At 41.3% G+C, this 21,477-nt stretch overlaps 3 protein-coding genes across 3 annotated transcripts; all 3 read right to left on the bottom strand.

Annotated features, from left to right (window-relative positions):
• Positions 1–385: 385 nt before the first annotated feature.
• LOC120055879 (adhesion G-protein coupled receptor G5-like) lies at positions 386–5,364 on the bottom strand. The gene is made up of 11 exons (XM_039003917.1): positions 5,248–5,364; positions 4,228–4,318; positions 3,899–4,033; positions 3,509–3,637; positions 3,308–3,362; positions 3,039–3,130; positions 2,379–2,497; positions 1,841–2,121; positions 1,638–1,737; positions 1,253–1,533; positions 386–1,143 (listed from the first exon to the last, which is right to left on the bottom strand). The coding sequence occupies exons 1-11, from the start codon at positions 5,274–5,276 to the stop codon at positions 1,034–1,036; spliced, it is 1,422 nt and encodes a 473-aa protein (XP_038859845.1). The 5' UTR covers positions 5,277–5,364; the 3' UTR covers positions 386–1,033.
• Positions 5,365–6,797: 1,433 nt separating this feature from the next.
• Positions 6,798–8,448, bottom strand: LOC120052220 (adhesion G-protein coupled receptor G2-like). Its single transcript, XM_038999046.1, has 4 exons — positions 8,106–8,448; positions 7,901–8,006; positions 7,366–7,655; positions 6,798–7,159 (listed from the first exon to the last, which is right to left on the bottom strand). Exons 1-4 carry the CDS (start codon positions 8,446–8,448, stop codon positions 7,014–7,016), a joined length of 885 nt encoding a protein of 294 aa, XP_038854974.1. The 3' UTR covers positions 6,798–7,013.
• A 4,854-nt stretch (positions 8,449–13,302) lies between these two features.
• On the bottom strand, positions 13,303–18,868 carry LOC120055872 (adhesion G-protein coupled receptor G5-like). Its single transcript, XM_039003904.1, has 12 exons — positions 18,786–18,868; positions 18,484–18,586; positions 18,203–18,344; positions 17,532–17,657; positions 17,277–17,396; positions 17,135–17,180; positions 16,915–17,009; positions 16,629–16,744; positions 16,207–16,475; positions 15,915–16,017; positions 15,395–15,675; positions 13,303–13,754 (listed from the first exon to the last, which is right to left on the bottom strand). Exons 1-12 carry the CDS (start codon positions 18,853–18,855, stop codon positions 13,657–13,659), a joined length of 1,569 nt encoding a protein of 522 aa, XP_038859832.1. The 5' UTR covers positions 18,856–18,868; the 3' UTR covers positions 13,303–13,656.
• Positions 18,869–21,477: the final 2,609 nt, after the last annotated feature.

Genomic DNA, 21,477 nt, shown 5'->3' with positions numbered 1-21,477 from the left:
CGCCCCTTAAGCCTTTGTCTCACAGCCCTTTGTCTCCTGTTTCCAATAAATTACATTATATTAAAGTTCAAAGTGACATTCTATTATGTATCATTAACGTGTTGTGGAAAAGGCTGAATCATAGGTCAGATAGCATTGGTAAATTATTTTTATGAAACAATAAGAAAGCATTAAATTATTAAATTATCTGATTAACACCACAACACCAAACACCATTTTATTCAGTAGATAGGCTGTGTGCTAATGGCTATTTGCTCCATGTGTCACACTTTATGTGTCATATCATAAATGTCATGTTTACACCAGGGGTGAAAGTAAGTTGGTACGGTCTGGTACGGTGTCCCCACAAAATAAATAGTGAGGGTTTTCTGTACCGGTAAAATACAATATATCACAATAATTGAAATTAAAATGTAAAAAAAACTGTAGGCTATTACACCACTTTTTATTATTACCGCTTGTCAGAGGCATGAACATTTTGCAAATGGACATGAAAACAGGTGGTAAGCCTATGCTCCAAAATGTAATGTAAAAACACTGAAATTATGCCACGGCAGAGATGAGTGGCCGACACCAAGACGCACGCAGACAGCAGTGGACGCATATATTCTGGCCTAAATACAAACTCCAAATGTCCTGACACTTTTTGGTGTTTTGTGTAACAGCTGCCTCTTTCCATTCACCATTGTTTGGGGGCTGGAAATATGTTGTGAGTGGATAAACGTGCTCGGGTAGCCTAGTAAAGGAGCCCTTGTTTGACAAGCTGATGATAACATCATGACTGGTTTTGTTTATGCCATAATAAAAGGTCATACATTTTAAAAGTTACATGTCAAATCTTTACCACTAGGCCCAGAGAAATGCTATTGAATTGATAGGGATTTTATATGCAATTCTATATTTAGGCCCATACATTTATTTTCGTTATAAGAGGTCTGTACCAGGAAGAAATGAATTATACTTTCCCCCCTGTTTTATACTCAGGACTTGGTCTGCAAACACTATTAAAAGGTATGCTGGAAGTCCCACAGTATCAGTTGAAGTTTGTCTCCATCATCTTTTGACTGGAAGAGTCTTTCACAGAGGAGTGCTCTGGGCGGCCCTTACGTGAAAGGGCAAGAAACCACAGGAACAAGAAGACACCTGTAGTAGGAATAATTTTGGAGGGATTGAAAAGCAACAAATCACTCAGATTTAAATCAGTCAATCATATATCTTTCCTTAGAGAGGTTGTGTGTGATAGGATACTGACCCTGGAAGCAGTTGAATATACTGAAGAGGTACAGTCCAGGGAGAGAAAGGGGGCCGTAGGTGCAGAATGCCAACCCCCATGGTACTCCTAGCACACAGCTTAGCCCCAGGACTGTGGCCCAGTCCTTCCACATCCTACCCTTCCCTCTCTGCCCCCACAGCTTCACCACCACCACACCTAGAATGGCTGTGTTGAAGAGGAAGACCAGGCCCAGGTATCCACTCACTGTGATGTAGCTGACCACCACTCCAGAGCTGTCTGTAGCACTGCTTATCCAACATCTGCAGTTAGACAAGAGTCCATTTGAACCTTTGCTTGTTTTCATGGCTACGTATATATTTAAATATTAGCTTCCTATGACAAAATACTGTGAATTGAACCTCACATGTCTGTTGATGAGCCATTATTGGCCCCCGTCATGTAGAAGCTATGTATGCCGTAGACTCCTGAGAAACAACAGGCCATCACAGTTGCAGTGGGTATGCCTGGAATCAAGGACTGCATTTAGACTATACATTGTATGGTGTAGAATATCGCTCAACTGTCAAAGAAAAAAAAAAGACTTATGAGTGGAACTTGTGATCTCACCCCATCCAACCAGGCTCAGTTTGAGCAGGTATTTCCTGACATAGATGTTGAAGACGCGGACTAACAGCATGTAGAGATGGAAGCCTTCAATGGCCAACCAGGTGAAGGTGGACAGGAGAGCCCAGTGCAGTATCAACCCAAAGGCCAGACAGACATGTCCCTCAGCCCCATCAGCCTTATGCCACACCCACCACTCGCTCAAGAGGTAGGAGAGGTGCAGAAACAGGAGCGCTCCTGTCAGCTGCACATGAATAGATATTGACTGTTCAAAATGCCTCTTCCTATGGGGACAGAAAACAAGAGGCTCAGGCCCACAGAGATGTTTATATAATGTATACCATTTATGCTCTATTTCTGTGATCAGGCCTTTGTCTGTGTACAGATTACAGGGCTGAAGTGAGGTCTCTTGCTTACCTCTACTTTGAATTTTATCGCTCGATATTTTTGACACATACATTTGTGAATGTGTACTATTGTGTAGCTGCATTGTGAATGGTTTACCTACTCTGTTTATTTTCAATGAAGAGAGAATACTTACCTAAGACAAGTGTACATGACAAGGGTTACTGTGGTGAAAACCACAGAGAAGGATGAACCAATGTAGGAGATGTAGCCGAGGTTGGCGGCATTCACAGGGTCTAACGACAACTGTGAGTTCTGTCAGTGAGAAAATAGGATAAGGAATCAAGAGTATGTTACCAGCTCGGACTTACCATACACAACAAAATTATGTAATTATTAAAGTGATAGTTAACGTTTTAGCATTGGCGGTACACATCCAATGCAAGTTAATGGTACCTATTAGCATTTTTTAGCATGTCCAAATTATCCTAAAGTATCTAGAATTGATTGTGTAGCGCAATTAAGTTACTTGTAGATGATTTGGACATGAAGCGCAAAATATGCTAATATCTGTATCGTTGCCTTGCATTAGATTTGTGCCAAAACATTAGCATTTGGTAACAATGGCCAGGTAAACAAACCAAAGCATGGATTTCTGTGATACCTTGTCGATTTACTGCTTATAGAGTAAGGAAACCAACATGACATTTTGTCATTTCAGTGAACTATCCCTTTAAAGTGAGCGTTTTGAAGACTTCTATATCAGTCTTTGCATGTATTACACAGTTATGATTTGTATAGAGTTATTCAAATAACTGAAGTAAGGACATATATAACAACTGTAGCACGTATTTACCACGAGCACTGCAAAGAAGCTGAGATGGTTACAGCTGCACACAAACTCTCCGTGAATGAGAGCGGTAATACAACCCTCTGAGCTCCAGTCCCCTGCAGACAGAAAAGCCACAAAGGTCACAGACACACGTATAGCGAAGGTAGAGTAGTTCAACACCCAGCCACACACACATACAAGCACCCACAAATGCCCACACACACAGGAAAAGAACATAGTAATCCACAGCAGCGGTTCAACCACTAAAAGACGAGTCAAGACATAGCCCCCACCTTCGCCATTCTTATTTTCCGAGTCCTTCCAGAAAACACAAGTCCCTCTCTCAGTCTGAAACAAAGACAATGTAAAACACACACACTGTTCATTGAAGTATAGACTAGACTAACATTTGTCTCAGAGATACAGTAGGTGCACAGTCACAGTCTTATTCCGCCAGTGAGTGTCGAAAGTTCAAGTGGACTCCATTCACCCACCGCATTTGTGTTTCTGAAGGCGATTCTGACAGGCTGGTCAAGGTTCCTCACACCGTGGTCCCCCACCCTCACAGCCAGCACAGACTGCCCCAGGACTTCCCCTGATCTAGAGCCTCGAACTGGACCAAGCTGATGGTAACATTGGAGGGAAGTGCAACAGAAAGCAGCAGCAGAGGAGCAGACGTCATTCAGAGAGGTCTTATGTGCCTTTCACTTTCATAAAATCCTTCCTCAATAAATGACTTCATGATACTAAATAAAATATTCATTGTTTTACTGTAGTGCTAAATTGTATACCGGATATGGCAGCAGTGACACTATTTTGTCCATTTCCATTGGTTGGTTTCAGCTATAACTAAGAATAGTCTACTGTTTGAGTCAGTTACCAACCTTGAATAGAGAGCTGTTGAGTACAGCCATTGTAATGTGCACATAGTCCGTGCTATTAGAGTCGTTCCTCTTGCTTCTCTGGAGGGCATGTGCAGGAATGTGCACTCTGTGTCCAGAATTCGTTCTTTCTTCTGCCTATGGTGGAATTAATGGACATAACAGTTTTAAGTGCAACACATCCATCGGAAATACAAAAAATTGCAATATGCAACAGTAAAAAAAAAAAAAAAAGAGATTAGGCTGTGTCTGAAGTCTTTGTTGCTGCACCCCGGTATATATTGCTGAACCAGAAGGTTGTGAGATCAACAGCAATGAATTCATGATCTCACCTTATTGGATGAGTTGACAGACCATCTGTAGAAGTTTGGGATGGGCATTCTGGCCCTTGGAATGCATATTGTAATTCTATCCTCATAACACCTACCAAAAACACAAAGCATCTTACATGATTTGAACCCTTGACTTATATTCAACTTAATCAATGTGATGAATGGATATCAAATGGTTATCAAATCCCATATAGCTCATTTGGTAGCGCATGGTGCTTGCAACGTCAGGATTGTGGGTTTGTTTCCCACAGGGGACAAGTATGTAAAAGTACAAATATGTATCCACTCACTACTATAAGGTGCTCTGGATGAGAGTGCTAAATGACTAAAATGTCAACTTAATGGACATTCCCATATGGACTAGCTAGATGTTTAACTGTGTAGTTAAAAGGATAAACAGGTACTGGCTTTTATGTAATATCCGTGGCACGTTAAAATCCCATTGCAATAGGGGATAAGGACTTTTATTGGAGTACCTGGTCCATACCACTTCTTGGTTAACACAATCTTGGAGAGCATCTTTACAGTTTGGAAGATTGTCTGGAAACGTTATTGACAAGGTTAGCCATGATATCACTCTGAAAACGACAAAAATCCATACAAGGTACCAATGCTTCATCTCAAGACAAACACATTCAAAACAACCAGATGAAAAACTACTGTAGGCACTAAAGCCAATGATGGTGGCAAAAACTCAGTGGGGACCACGTCAATCCGGGGTGGCAAACCCTGGTCCTCGAGAGCCGCAGTGAGTGCAAGCTTTTTTTCAGCCCTGTTGAGACACACCTGGTTGAACTAATCGTGTATATCTTTTAACTGACCTTGATTAGGTATCTTATTTGAAAATGACAGCTCTCCAGGCCAGGGTTGGCCACCCCAGATATACAATTAACTGGTCCACCCCTTTTCACTGATGTCCATGTTTGTTCAAAAATGTTTACATAACCTCGACCTAGGCTCATCCACACGTGCCATCCATTTCAACACTTGCTCAACACATAGAAACAAACAGGAGCTTACCATTGGTTCTCAGGGTTGCAGGGATGCATATCAATATGAGAATTAAATAACTGGTCTTCATCACTCCTTCCCTCTTTCAGTCTGTGACCTCTGATGGGTTAATGGTCTGTCTTGTTAGTGGATCTTTGCTCGTGTGTTGTTGTTTCCTGGTTTCATATCATTACTATAGTTAGAGAGGGGGTTGGACATATTTGTTTGTGTACTGTAGGTTATGGCATTACAAAACTGGGCGAATACAAGTAGGCTATTGTGAACACAGCATGTAATGAATACAACACTTATATTAGTGATTGATTCAATTTATTAGACAATAGAAATAAAAAACATACTGCTCATAAGACGCCTCCACATACATTTTTTTTTAAACGCATAAAGAATAACACAATAAAGCTTGAAAGCTTATGTCCTTTGTAGTCCTTTGGGTGGTGGTGGGGGGGGCGGGGGCGGGGGCGGGGGGTTAATGTCAGGTAGATCAATATAATCAAAGCATTTCAGTGAGAATCAAAAAAATCCAATGTGGTGGCATTTCTCAGCATCTCTAAGACTCATTCTGCCACTCACCAGAAAATTCCTAGAAAAGGGGATGTCTCTGTTTCACAATCATAAGGAAATGGTCAATCGTGCGTGCATTTGAGAGACCTACTGCTCCCAGTGAGACACTTTCTGCAGAAGTGATATTAGTTAGAAAGCATTAGCAGATTGCAACACACTTTCCATAGTTGAGTTAGAAAATCAAGTGATAGATTGCGAAACCAATAACGATGAGGCGGTGTGAAAATGTTTATCACATCAGAGTGGTTTGTCTCAATGTGTTGAGAATGTGGGCTTTATCCCCAAAATTGTGAAAAACCTAGGTCACAGTTTACGTCTTGTTGCACTATGCCAACAAGATCTCACAAACTCACTTTGATGGTACATGGACTTTCTTCGTGTAACACAGTATAGTAACTCATTTGAAACAGAATATTGACAGTATATATATTTTTTTTAAATATGTGTGCCCTATCAGTACACTTGAAAATCTCATTTCATTCTGCTTTACCACAGCAACCATAGAGAAACATCATAGTATGCAGGAAACTAAATCCTTTGGTGTGTATCTGACTAATTACGCAGTCAGTCAGTTCAGCAACTTGAGATCGGATATTTAATGAAGGTTGATAATCATAAACAACGTACACTTCAAGTAAAATTATTCCCTCAAAGCACTTTCCCAATAAATACATTGGAATGATACAGAAGAAAATGCATGTCACGATGGTATAAATGGATTCGGGAAACAGGCGCAGGAATGCGTAATAGTTTTTTTATTCAGCCCCAAATTACCAAACAAACACGTAACAAAGACACAGGGTTGAAACCCAAACAAAAGAGCGAGGAGTACCTCGAATAAATAACACACGCGCACGATGATTAACACACGGGACGAGACCCGTAATCATCTGCGCAATCCACAAGGGCGCGAAAGCCCAAAACACACAGCACAGGTACTCACACGCACCAACGGACATTGTAACAATAATCAACCCCACCATGGTGAACAAAGGGCACATATATACAAATACAATCAGTGGGAATAGGGGCCAGGTGTGCGCAATGAAATTCCAGAGGGATCCGTGACAATACATCAACACAACCGGTGTAGAAACCATAACTCAATTTGAAAGAGAAAGAAAGAGACAATGCATATGCCATTAGACACAAAGCCAAAACTCCCCTTGCCATCTAAGAAGATATGGGTGATCTCCATTGTGGACAGACATTGTTTACTGGTAGAGGTTGTTGCTAGGGAACATCTCCTCCTTGGGTTTGGCTGTAGAGGTGTTCAGAGCTGCTGATGTGCTCTTGGTATTCGCCGCCAGCTCCCTGTCTTTCCTGGCAGTGCCACAGATCCATAGGAATATAAAGAATCCTTAGAGAGAGAAGCACAGACAGATCATCACTCAGACTCCACCCACATAGGTGCTCAATAATAGGTGCTTTCAAACTATTCAAGATCATAGGGCCACATTTTCTCTACATAATCTTATTTGATCTCCATTCTCTTCCCTTCCACCCCTCTACATCAGCTATACTATCTCTTTCTGTCCCTGTCTTTCGTGATGTTCCCTGTGTCACCTTGGAGGGAGTTGAAAATGCTGAACAGGTAGAGGATGGGAAGGTTGACATAGCCGTAGCTGAGGAAGGCCAGGCCCCAGGTGATACCCAGCAGGCAGGTCAGACCCAGGACGGTGCCGATATCCTTCCAGGCCAGGCTTGCCTTCCCAGGCTTGCCCTTACTGCCATAGCGCTGCAGCTGGCAGATCCGGGTGGTCACCGTTAACAGAATGCCAGAGTTAAGGACAAAGATGATGGTGAAGTAGGCCAGGTTCATACTGTAGAAGAAGGGGATGTCCATGATCCAGCAGCTGGGGTGGGGAGAGAGCGTTGGTTAAAATGCAGTGACGCAGTGATTAAACTGTGATTCTATTGGACAAACTGCATCTGGTCTTTACCAAACACATAGTCATATTCACCTTGTCCTCAACATTCACTTATTGATCTCCACATGGAACGTTCATTAGGATCATAAATATGCTGTACATTGGGCCACCCCTGAAATTGTACTGGTAAAAAGTGAACATTCAAAAAGAGAAAGATAACATTTACTCACATTGTATTTGTCTGGTTAGTGTCTGCCATAGTCATTTCTGTAGGTCCATATAATGGTTTGATATCCTTGACTGCCAATGAAACTCCCACAATGATACCGGGGAGTCCTGAACAGTGCACACACAGGATGAGTGTTCCATGTCCGCAAACTCTTGTTCCACTGTATCTCTCACCTGAAAGAGCATGTTAATAACTGATTCACTTACCCCAGCCAATGGCAGACAGCTTGGCCATATAGTGTCGGTAGTAAGTGTTGAACACCTTGACCAGGAGGAGATACAGGTGGACAGCTTCAATGGCCATCCAGGTGAAACAGCTGAGGAGGCTGTAGTGAATGGCCGCCGCAATGAAGATACACACGCCCCTGATGCCCAGACCGGCCCCCCACTCGTTGAGCAGGAAAGAGGTGTTGAGCAGGAACAAAGCCCCGCTCAGTGACACGTGGATGCTGTTGGCGTTGTCCACCCTGGAGTTCCTAAAGTAAGGGTACAACCGTATCAGACAACTGATAAAACAGCGTGGATAGATGACTAGTACGGGCGCAGTCATCTATACAGACGCAGGGATGACTACACGGGCCATGCTGAAATAGACACGGGGTGAAACATACAGCAGAAGAGATCCAATTCAAAATTGAGAACGAAGGGAAAAGTGGGCAGGCGGCATTTTGGTGAGGTGGGGGTCGCATACGTGGTAATGACGTAGGTGAGGAAGGATACGGCGGTGAAGAAGGCAGACAAGCCACAGCCAATGTAGCTGATGTAAGACAAGACCCGCCAGTGCACACCGTCAATAGATAGGTCGGCGATCTGGAGGGGATAAGAACGGATAAGGAATGACGACTATCACCAGATGACATTTATGAGAGGATGATGTAGATGAATGGATGGATATAAATTGCTCACCAGCAGCACGGCAAACGGCGTGGCGTGGTTACAGATGCACTCCACCACGCTGTCGTTGATCTTAGTAACGCATCCGTCCGTTTTCCAAAAGACAGTGTCTGGGAGGTTTATGTCCCCTGTTTGGAAGAGAGTGCCCTTTTTTAGTCACTCACAAATGCAGTCAGTACGTGTACAGCTTATATTGCCATATGAGGCAACAACAAAATGTTATGCAAAGCACTGTGGTGTGCAATGGACTGTAGTTTTATGTAAACACAGTTCCTGTAGGCCTACATACTGTAACAGAAATCAACCCACCATAGTCATTGAAATATTGACATGACAGGCTGTAATTCACCTGTAGAGAAAAAAAACACTGATACGGTAATGCATGAATTGAATCAACTGTAAACTACAGTGAGCTACGAAATGATTGGGCCAGTAACACATTTGTTGTTGTTTTGGCTCTATACTCCAGCATTTTGGATGTGATGACTATGAGGTTCAAATGCAGACTGTCCGCTTTCATTTGAGGGTATTTTGATCCATATCGGGTGAACCGTTTATAACACTAATAAGGACGAGTTACAGATGCACTAATATCATACCCCCAAGACATGCTAAACTCTCACCATTACAATAACAGGGGAGGTTAGCATATTTGTGGGGGGAATGAGACTTGTGCGTCTGTAACTTTCTCACTCAACATTATTCACGATTCATTCAGGACTATCCGTAATCATGGTAGCATCCACATTAATGTGTTAAAGTGTTAAGAAACATATTATATTGTTATTTACAATAAAAGTGACTCCAGAATGAAATAATACATTATTTACCATTCATTTATATTGGGCACAAAGTAATCTGAAACACAACCAAAACAAACAAGAAATGCATTCCAACAAGTTTGTATTCACAAGCTTGACGTAATAATTGCGTGTTAGGAATATGGGACCAAATACTAAATATTTTGACTACTTTAATACACATATAAATGAATGAGTTCCAATACCTTTGGTACGCTAAAATGGAGAGACTATATACAAAAAGGCCTGTAATTTCTAAACAGTTCACCCGATATGGATGAAAATACCTGAAAATGAAGGCTGACAGTATGAACTTTAACCTCATAGTCATTGGCTCTGTACTCATTTTCCTGGAGTCCAGATCCAAAACAACCAAGAATGTGTCACTGTCCCAAAACATTTGTATGTCGCAATTACAGGAACATCCTAAATCTTATGACGACAATTTACAATTTACTGGTATTATAGGGTCAAACAATTTGAACTTCATCTTCAGTGGAGTGATCAAGTTCTCAAGTTGTCTGCCGCCATCCACCTCTATCCGTATGACCATGGTTCTCACGAGTTCCTCTTTAAACTGGATAGAAGAGGGTGATAATGACATAGAGGATTATGAGGGTTGCGATATCATGAAAGCCCAGTCCATCAAATCACAAAATGTTTGATTTACTTTAATTTATTGAATTGGAAGAATGATTAAATTTAATTATAGAATAGATGCACAATATGAGAAGTCCTACCAAGAACTGATTGGGTGATTTATAGGTGACCACGCCCACTCTCCTCTTTTCCTCTGGGATGTTCTGGAGTGCATCAATAGGGATCCATGTTTCCGGAATGTAAAAGTTGTTCTCAGAGAGGAGCTGAATGATTTCAGTGAGAAAGGAAAATACCTAGCTGACACACTATACTCATTATCATTATTGCTTCTTTAATCTTTAATCAGAACAACAGTTTTCAGCTGTGCTCACATAATTGCAAAAGGGTTTTCTAATGATCAATTAGCCTTTTAAAATAATAAACTTGGATTAGCTAACACAACGTGCCATTGGAACACAGGAGAGATGGTTGCTGATAATGGTCCTCTGTACACCTATGTAGATATTCCATAAAAAATCATCCGTTTCCAGCTACAATAGTCATTTACAACATTAACAATGTCTACACTGTATTTCTGATCAATTTGATGTTATTTTAATGGACAAAAAATGAGCTTTTCTTTAAAAAATAAGGACATTTCTAAGTGACCCCAAACTTTTGAAAGGTAGTGTATACATTTGGCACTTACACATGTTCTATAGGTTGGGTGCCTCTCTGACCTCAATCTGAGACAAGATGCCCAAACACAAACCCAGATAACAGCAACCCTACCTCTGGTGCTTTTATTTTCACCATCTTGTCATCAGCACTGGTTAGGTTGGTCAGGTTGAACACAGTCAGAGTCAGATCACTGAGGTCGTAGTACAAAGGCTCTCCAGGGATTGAGATGTTTATCATGTTGTGTACCAGGCCCCGTTCAACGCTGCAAGTACAGCACAGAGACAGGGCAGGTTATCAAAGTTACGTCTCTGTCAGAAGTCAGTGGGAACATGTTGGCGGGTTACTTACCCAATAAACATCATCCTTATGGTCTGATTATTTTCAAAGAGGTTTGCACACATATTTCGCATGTTCAGGACCCTTTTAAGATCCTTTGGACCCTCACTGGGATGGTCTTGTATCTCTCTCATCAGGGCAGTGATTTCTGGCCCAGTACACTTGGTGACCTCACACGTGGATGAAGCTGAGGGACAACAACAAAAAAGAGCCGTTGTACTAGCGTTACAGGTCAGTAGGGGTTATTACTGTCATTTTGTTATGAATATATAACACCTCTGACATCACAGAGGAATCACAGCGCCAGTTTCACGTTTCATTCAGAATTTTTGAGCTGACGAATAGACAAAAAAAAGATTTAGGTTTATTTGCTCACCTATGTTGAAGATCAACTTGCTGGTTGAGTTCTCGACTACAGAAATCTTCACCGTCTGACACTCAGTGAGGTTAATTGAGGTCATATTCATTGGGGTGCACTCAACATAGCTTTCAATGCACCAAAAGCATTTCAGATTTTCCTCAGCTTTATCGTTGATGGTGATAGTCTTGTTTAGCATGTTTATTGTCATTGAAATCTCCCCAGTTGTGGTGTTTAAATAAAAGGTATCATCTATGAAAATTAAATAGCAAAAGATAAACAACGCTGCCGTGCATAAAGTTATTATTATTTGGTTGATACCCCACAATTGAATTTATGAGTTACAACAACCATGAATGGGGTTATTTACAGCTTTTTGCCTAATAATTACAACAGCATAAAATAATGCGCCAATTGTACCAATATCAATCCAAATCAAGTGTACTTAAGTCCTCCATATCAATTGGGGAGGACGGCATCGTGGTAATGGCTGGAGCTGAATGAGTGGAATGGTATCAGATACATCAAACACATGGAAACCATGTGTTTCCATGTGTTTGATGCCATTCCATTTGCTCTGTTCCACCCATTATTATGAGCCGTCCTCCCCACAGCAGCCTCCACTGATTTGGTCCCACAGTGCATTAAAATGAAACACAGTTTGAGCTCATTAATCAAATCAAATCAAATTGTATTTGTCACACGCGCCGAATACAACAGGTGTAAGACCTGTAAGACAGTGAAATGCTTACTTACAAGCCCTAACCAACAATGCAGTTTTTAATACAAAAAAAAAAAAGAAGACCTACAAAAATATAAGAATAAGAAATAAAAGTAACAAATAAGTAAAGGGCAGCAGTAAAATAACAATAGCGAGGCTATATACAGGGGGTACCGGTACAGAGTCAGTGTGCGGGGGGCACCGGTTAGTCGAGGTGTGCTAGTACCTGAATTTGAGCAATTCATAGCCAGTGTTCCAGATATCAGTAGGAGTAGATGCAGAGGAAACATTGTGGCTGTTTTAAGGGTAGAACAGTACAATATACGAATGACAAAAACATACATTACAAAGCAATCCTTATTTCCAACATTCTGTCATAGCCCTTACCACTCATTCAACATTACACTCAGTAAAGTGCACTATACAGCCTGAGAATTTCATTTCAGCTTGACACCTAGGCGAACACTACTTAATGCCACAACGTATACCTAACACATTCTGTTTGTTTTCAACAATGTTTCAGCACTAACAAAACCTAGCCATGCGTTCTGGTTATCAACACAGTGATGTCTGCTTATTCCCAGACATATCATTCTGCCATCACTCAGGTAAGATAATGACACAACATTATCAACACAATAGCTGAACTTTACAATGACAAAATAGGATGGAATCATATTCCTCACACACAAACACATACACTTACTTACATGCTAGGAGTTGATTTCACTCACATTTGATGTCCTTGTGGGGTGAGCAAATGATCTGTGAAACCGCTGTGTGCTTTGTAGACATAATTATTGAACACAGTAAACTCCCCTCCAATTTGTATTTCCAACTGTGCCGTTAACAAACGTCTATTCTAATGTTTGGAGCTGTTTTTTTTCATGACTGTGCATAGTCAAATTTTATAACTGCAACATTTTAATATGTAACCTTTAGAGGAACCTGGTGGCATTGCATTTGTTTTATGCAAATCTAGTCTGAACTTCAGCTTGCTCGAGCGAAGCATCAATGAATAGGCTACAGTTCTGCTTAGGTTCAACTTATTTATCTTCTGTTGCAGGTTAATCAACTAGTGAGGGATAGGATCTCACCACATTACATCAGATCCTGTTGGCTCACATGATTTATAATTGAACAAACCATATATGAAAAGAGTTCTGAAAACACCTTCCTTCATTCCATAACTAAACAATTGCAAAAAGAAAAAAGAACAATATGACATGCTATTGTATTGGTAAAAAACAAGTGGGTGGTTTGTAGACATTTTCGAAGGTCTAGAGTTTAGAGGAACCTGGTGTATTCTCAAAAGAAAAAATCTCAATAAAGTTTGAAATGAACATTGATAACAACAGTGCTGGATTGGTTGACAACAGACTTTTGTCCTCAGGCAGATCTGGTATTGGTAATGTGAGTGTCACTGTCAGGTTGGCTGTCCTCAGTCTTCCATTTGAACACACAAAACCAGAGGAAGATGAAAAAACCTACAAAAGAAGATGAGACATATTACCCTTCGAGACAGAACTTCATTACAGTATTCAGTCAACCTCTCACAACACACACAATATATTCCAAATGTCAATACTTATTCAAAGTTGGCATTTTCTGTAAAAAGCTGTTCAGCACTGGAAACAACTTCCAGAATGTTTAACATGTGTTGCTAGTGTTGGTGAGTTCACAAAAAAAGATACCCTGGAACAGCTGGGTATGAACCCTTTTTGTTGCTGTTTGTATAATGTGGTTGTTTGTATTTTATGCTAGTATTTTATACGATGTGATTTTTATTTTTCACAATTAGGCCTATTCTACTTTTTTATTCCTATTATTTTTTACTTCTTACTCCTATTATTTTAAAGAGCCACTGAACACGCTGATTGGCGCATGTGTTTTTCTGTTGCTCATTAAAAAAACTAGATTTCAGTCTTGGAGGTGTTTCCTGACTGATCCCACATTTGGTTAATATTTGTCCACCACGAGTCACTGTAGACGCTCTAGCCTATTTCACTTCCTCAAAATCCCCAGAATGAATCTAAGATAAGTCAAGAAATCCGTAACTAATTTTGACGCTTTTGCAGAGGATGTTTTAGTTGTGCAATTTTATATCTAACTAAGGTGTTTGGTGCAGTATTTCTCAAGTAAAAACATATCAGAGCTGCTGGGCAGGTCTGTCTCACTGTCTATGCTACTGGATCGAGCAATCACCACAGCTGTTCACCCCATGTTAGTGGGCAAATGGACATTATCAAATCGAAACCCAACCTTCATTTATCCGTCGTGATGTTCCAAACTCAGTTTTAGACGAGACTGACTTTATGACCAAAATGATCCTATTTACAACTTCGTAGTCAATTTTGAGACTAGAATAAATGTTTTTGGCTCATATCGATGCCACTGTTTTCAAAGGAATTCATCGTTTTTTAAAGGCAGTCGCTCTTTAAGACACATCTAGGGACTGGATTTGAAATAAATAAGAAATATGTGGAATGTTGTGATGCTAAATGATTTTATCTATCTGCCCAGGGACTACAGATAAAAACTAGCCAGCTAAATTTGGCACATTTCCAAAAATGTTAATCGATGTGTATTGTTTCAGTTTGTTTTCAGCAAAAAATGCATAGAGTAAGTCAATGTGAAGATAGGCTCCCGAGTGGCGCAGCGGTCTAAGGCACTGCATCTCAGTGCTAGAGTTGTCACTACAGACACCCTGGTTTGACTCCAGGCTGTATCACAACCGGCTGTGATTGGGAGTACCATAGGGCGGCGCACAATTGGCCCAGCGTAGTCCGGGTTTGGCCGGTGAGGCTGTCATTGTAAATAACAATTTGTTCTTAACTGACTTGCCTAGTTAAGTAAAGGATAAATAAAATAGAGGAGATTATCCTGTATGTTGACCTACTGGTCATTCTTGCATTACTGCACAGTTGTTATGATGTTAATGTTCCTAAGACAAGGAAACAACATTATGTTTAACCCTTCACCTACATAGCACACTGGTTGCATACACACGATGGCAGTAAAGTTTGTTTTTTGCATCAAAATGAAGTACCATTAGGTTACTACTAAATAATGAACACAGTCAGTTTGACCTGCGTCCATAAATGAGAGTCATGATAATGACTCTTACCTTGTAGAGAGTTGAGGACACAGAAAAGGTAGAGGCCAGGCGTGGTAAGCTGGCCGAAGGAGAAGAAGATGATGCCCCAGGTGATGCCCAGCAGACAGGTGATGCCCAGCACAGTGCAGGTGTCCCTCCGGGCCCTACCCTTCTCCCTTGACGTCTGCTCAGTGCGCAGAGACCTGAGGCGCCTCATAGTCACAGCCAGCATACCGAGGTTAAACACAAACACCAGGCCAAACAGACCCACCGTGGTCACCAGCTTCATCACATCATTAGAGAGGTAACACCTAGTTAGGCGAGTTAGAGAAGGGGTAGGGAGAGGGAGAGTCAGATAGACAGAGAGAGAGAGAGAGAGAGAGGGAGAGAGAGAGAGAGAGAGAGAGAGAGAGAGAGGAGAACCTCTTAACCTCTATGGGGGGTCCTCATATTTCAATACAGACTCTAATAATAAAATGTGACATGAGGTTTTGGGGTTTAAACATAGCAGCCACAAGGGTCAGTCATTTAAGAAGTACAACGGTCTTACATCTCCACAGCTGTGCCATTGGTCTTAGAGGGATGAAGAGTCACACGGCTGTATGTGTCTTTGTCAATGATCGCAATCACGATGACAATGACAGCAGGGAATCCTGAAACAAAATGAGACATTAGGCTATCTATTATACTGTATGCCCGCTCGGATCAACAAAACTCAGAGGACAGACAGAAGGTTGGCCCATCACCCATGCCTCTTTTAAAAGATCCATTTTGTTTTGTTTTTGTTTTGCTTACTGTTTACAGTCATACGACCAGTTTCAGGTTGTAAAGTGCAATCTCACCCCATCCTACCAGGCTCAGTTTGAGCAGGTATCTCCTGACATAGATGTTGAAGACACGGACCAGCAACAGGTAAAGGTGGAAGCCTTCGATTGCTGTCCATGTGAAGGTGGCCAGTAGAGAGTAATGCAGAAGGACAGCAACATAGATACATGGCCCTGAGGAGGATAATGCTGCTACCTGCTGGCTGGGCAGGAAGTGCAGGTTGAGGAGGATCAGGGCCACAGACAGGTTGATATGCACCTTCAGGGAGATGTCTGTGCCTTTACCTCTGAACAATGGAATAGAGAGAAAGCGTGTGGTGAAAACAAGGTCAGTTGCTATAAAATGTTACATCTTGATGTCACTTTCTGATGATGTCAAACTTATGACAAACCAGCGGTTCCTGTGAAGAGCTGACCATGATGCCCAGAGAGTGACATACCTTTGAGTGGCGTACAGAACGATTGTGACCACCAGGAAGAACAGCGACAGACTGCAGCCAATCAGAGTGATGTAGCTTAGGATCTTCTGATCGCTTTCAGAGATGGAGGGAGACACCTAAACGCAGGAAAACACAACTAATGCTAAAGTGTATTTTTGTAGATGGGTATACTTTACTGACTTTGTTTTTATTCTCTTCCATTTGACTTTAAATCGTTTTTAAAAGGTGTGCTTATGCTGTGATAAGGAAACGAAGGAAGCACTGTGGTAGTTGTAAAGTTGCCTACCATCAGCACAGCAAAGTATGTGAGGTGGTCACATGAGCACACCACACGGCCCTCGTCTCTCTTCCACTCTGTGGTGCAGCCATCCCGGTAGAACTCTAAACATTAATTTGTACAGAGAAAACGCAGTAATGCGACATCACATGAATTGATACCTCAAGGGTATTACAAGTTTCATAACAGTATTATAATCCGTATTGTAACATTTCATATTGGCACTTACTATTGGTTGAAAAATTGAAGAATTGACAAGATGGTTGTTTGTCAGCCTATGAAAAACCACACAAATGACGCATCTAAGTTTATATTCTTGCCCACTAGTCATAGAACTGGTGCAGGTAGCAGAGAGTTGATATTGCACTCACCTGACTTTCCAATGTGGGGCGCTGTAGAGGCACGGAGAAGTTGACCTTGTCCCTCAGACCTGACACTCTCTTCTTGCTTACAGCCAGACCTACTATTCGGCCATCAAGAATCCCCAATTGCTAGAGGAACATTTCAAAATATGGCTTAACTGAAATAATTAAGCAAGGTACTAAAAATCCACACAGGAACACACACGCACGCATGCATGCACGCACCACACACACACACACACACACACACACACACACACCTACCCCATATTTTTCTGGTGAGGTAATCATGCAGAAGACAATGGTATTGTTCTCGTTGGTTTTCAAGAGCTCTTTGGGCAGGTGGACCTTGACCGTAGTGTTGGCCACATGGTCACTGTCTGATGTTACCTAGGTAACAGTACCATCAGGGATAATGACACCAAGGATAATGATCAGGCAGAGTTCACTATTGCTGTAAAATGATGTCCTGATGTCATCCCCATCTCAAATCACCCTCCCACCCCAAATGTCATACCTCGAATATACCATTTGCATTTCCATTCAAATGATCTATTTGCATGTGATGCAGGTTGGATGTTTATTGGGATGAATCTTGTCATGGAGGCGGAGCTGAGCAGTTTCCACAAGATGGGCCCGCCGCAAAATCAAAATTGTCTGTATCGTAAAATGTTTCTTGATAACAAACAAAAGAAATTGGGCTTAAATTAAGGTTAGGGTTAGGCATAAGGTTAGCAGTGTGGTTAAGGTTAGGGTTAAGATTAGGGTTAAGTTTAAAATCAGATGTTTTGACTTTGTGGCCAGTGACTACTCTGCAGAGCTGCCTCCAGGACAAGATTCATCCCATTCCCAATAAATGCCAAACTGTACGTAGTTTACAGAAGACTGTGTGTCAACTTCCTCAAGCATTTCATCGTAGGTCACTGTCATCTTACCCGTTCTTGGCTGGCAGATATATTAAGCCCAGTAAAGTTGCCCTCGGCCCTGAATATGTGGGCCACAAGCCTCTCAACAATGATTGAAGTCGTCTTATTCAAAGCTGTATTTTCAAGAAACCTTTCTAGCATCTCCACAGATCTGCGAGGAAAGCACAGACAAACAGAATACATATTCCTTGAGGTTTGGCAAACATACAAATGTCAATACCAGATTTGGAGTGTATGAAATGTATATGATATATAATCTATATTATCTTGCAAAATAATTTGATGCATACTTAACAATAGTGCTGAGGTTCTCCGTCTTAAACTGCTCATTGACAACTTCCATCCAGCATCTTGCACCATCCACATCGACTACAGACGGAACGTAAGATAGAACTGTACTAACAAACAATACGATTCATGAAACATCTGAGTCCTTATATTTTGTTTCAAATAAAATGTACATTTGATGCAAACTCAGGAAATCAAAGTGCTAAAAGTAGGCAACAGAATATCAGTAAGATAATAATCAAGTTCATGACAATTTCACTTTTTAAGTCAGAAGGTTAACTCGTATTTTTTTTTTTTCATCTACCTTGAGTGTAGTTGGAGCACGAATATTTGGTTCCTTCGTTCATAGAGAGACCTCCTGTGAGCAGAACCATGATGTAAAACAACCTGGACTTCATCCTAATTGGGTAAAAGTCAAACACGAGGTGGAAAGACATCCCTTACTCCATTATTCTGACTGTTTATCTGATATCACATAATCGTTGAATCAATCATCCAGGTGCTGCAATCCCCAAATATTCTAACTCCATTTCACACTGTCTCTGTAGTGCACCAACAGAGTAGCCAATGTTTTAAGGACCTATGATCCAGTGTAAATGCTCAGTCACAAAATGTTTGTTTACCTTTAACATCAGAAACACTAATTTTAATAAAAACAAATTCAATCTCATTGCCTACGCATTTTTGATGTGACCTAGTAAAGAGGAAATGCTGCTATAATTTTGCAAAGAACCCACCCACATGAGCCTGTCACCACTGAATACTGGTTGGATATGCTGAAATTGATAAAAAAAAATGTATACAATTATGATTATTGTAGAAATACATATTTGGATGTAGTAATAACAATATGTCTCAAAGTCAAAGTAGAACTCACCTATCAACCTGGGAAGTCAAGGTTCAGGGTAAAATGTTTTCAATATTATTAGAACAGAACTTGGGTCCTAACGACGGAACTCAAAGAGGCGCAGAGGATGTCAGTGCGGTTATATGCATTCTAAGGAAGTAATGTGTGTGCAAATAGAATTTACAGAGGAAGTACATGCAGTATATGACAGATACTGTGTTACACAGTTTGACTCTGTTGTTGCAACTTATACCCTTGCTGTACACTTACCTGTGCGTTGACATTGTGCCATCACTGTCATGTGGTCTACGAGGCACGGGAAACGCCAAACAAACTTAAACAAAGGGAAATTAGTTTGAGTGATTAGAGGACTAAACCACTGGAGAGATATTATGTTTTCCAAGAAAATGACCAGCCCTTTCACTTTATTGAGGCTCAATACAAAATCCTGTAATGCGTTTTGGCTCGCATTGGTCATTGCAAAAGGCTTTGGCTGACTTGTAAGTGTGAATGCTCACTTAGGAGCGGACGAAAAGAAATCCTTCTATGACAGTGAATTTGATCATCGCCATCATCACCATCACAGCCACAGAGTCTACATTTTACACTGCTAACCAACCAGCAAAAACCTCTCCAATGCATAACATGTCTACCTATGACACAAGACAGCCAACGCAGATGATGCCGAGCCATCACTCATGGATACTACCATCCAATGGCACAGGTTACATCTGACAGAAAACATATATTTAAAAAAGGTATATACATAACATCTGACTAAAATCAATGTCAGTAGAGGGCACCCAGAGATAAGAAAATCTCTCTCAACTCTACTGAAGCCATTTTCAAGGTAGAGTTACATGGCCGCATTTACCAAGTGTCTCAGAGTAGGAGTACTGATCTAGCATCAGGTGGTCTCTGTCCATAATAATCAAATGAATGACGATCTAAAAGGCTAAGCTGAACCTCTATCAGCACTCCTACTCTGGGAGGCTTGATTAATACAGGCCCTATCGTATCAGTGACAGAAACACGGTCCTAGTCCTACCCAGTAGCCATACATACCCAGGGCAAAGCTGTGCCCATTCATTCTACATACATTCCAGCCACATCTTTGTTTTGTCACTTAGTCCACTCTGGACACCGCTTTATCAATCAGCCTGTTTAGCGGCTGGCTGGACACATGGTCGCAGTTGTAAATGAGAACTTGTTCTCAACTGGCCTACCTGGTTAAATAAAGGTGAAATAAAAAAGGAAATACAAAATAAAAAATGGAACAGGAGACCCACATTCTCAGGTGGTGGTGGTGCATATGCAAACCAAAGACATAGAGGTCCTAGATTGCTTCCTACGATTCTACACATATTGCCATGGGGCAGAGAGAAAAATATGCAGTTTTATAGCTAATCTCATGCTATTCTACACATTTTGCCATGAGGCTGAGAGAAAATGTTGCAGTTTTACAGCTGATGTCCTGTACTTCTAAGCTGCGGGGATGTGTGGTACGCCAGCGAGCTTCAAATGTGATGACACTTTGCCTGTGTACTCTGTGGTGAGGCTGAGGTAATATCCAATAAAGGTGAACTTCCTGTTATTAGGCAGTTGAGGATATAACCAGCCAGGTGCTGTAGAACAGATGATAGACACATAAGAAGGTCACAAGTTATTGATAGTACAGGGATTCAAAATCCCCCCCCCCCTTTGATCTCACTTGATAACCAAATGCAAAAGCTGTTCACCTAATCAGATTGTGCCTCCTTTGTTGGAAAGCACCCTTACTCGTGGAGAGGAGGTATTGGGCTGCTTACTGAGGTATGTCTCCCCTTCCTGTGGAGGGGACTGCTCCATTGACCCTACAGATATGTCTGTCCCCAGCTGCCATTAGCCAGGTGTCAGGACAGGACATAGGCTAGACATTGGAGTTGGCTGAATGTGACAGAACTAATGAGAGGGCTGATATACACTCACCTGTCTCTTTCCAGCTGTTGGCACACATTTCCTCTGCTACTGGCTTGTTGTTGACAAACATGAGTGCTCTGCCTGGCTGCTGCTAGTCCTTTCCTGAGGCATTCTATTGAGGGATAGACTATCAATAAATAAGATATTTAATGAGAGAGGGACAACAACAAAAATCATTAAGTAGGCCTAC

This window comes from Salvelinus namaycush, chromosome 1 (genome assembly GCF_016432855.1).
Source record: "Salvelinus namaycush isolate Seneca chromosome 1, SaNama_1.0, whole genome shotgun sequence".
Lineage (NCBI taxonomy): Eukaryota > Metazoa > Chordata > Actinopteri > Salmoniformes > Salmonidae > Salvelinus > Salvelinus namaycush.
This window is presented reverse-complemented; position numbering and strand designations above follow the sequence as displayed.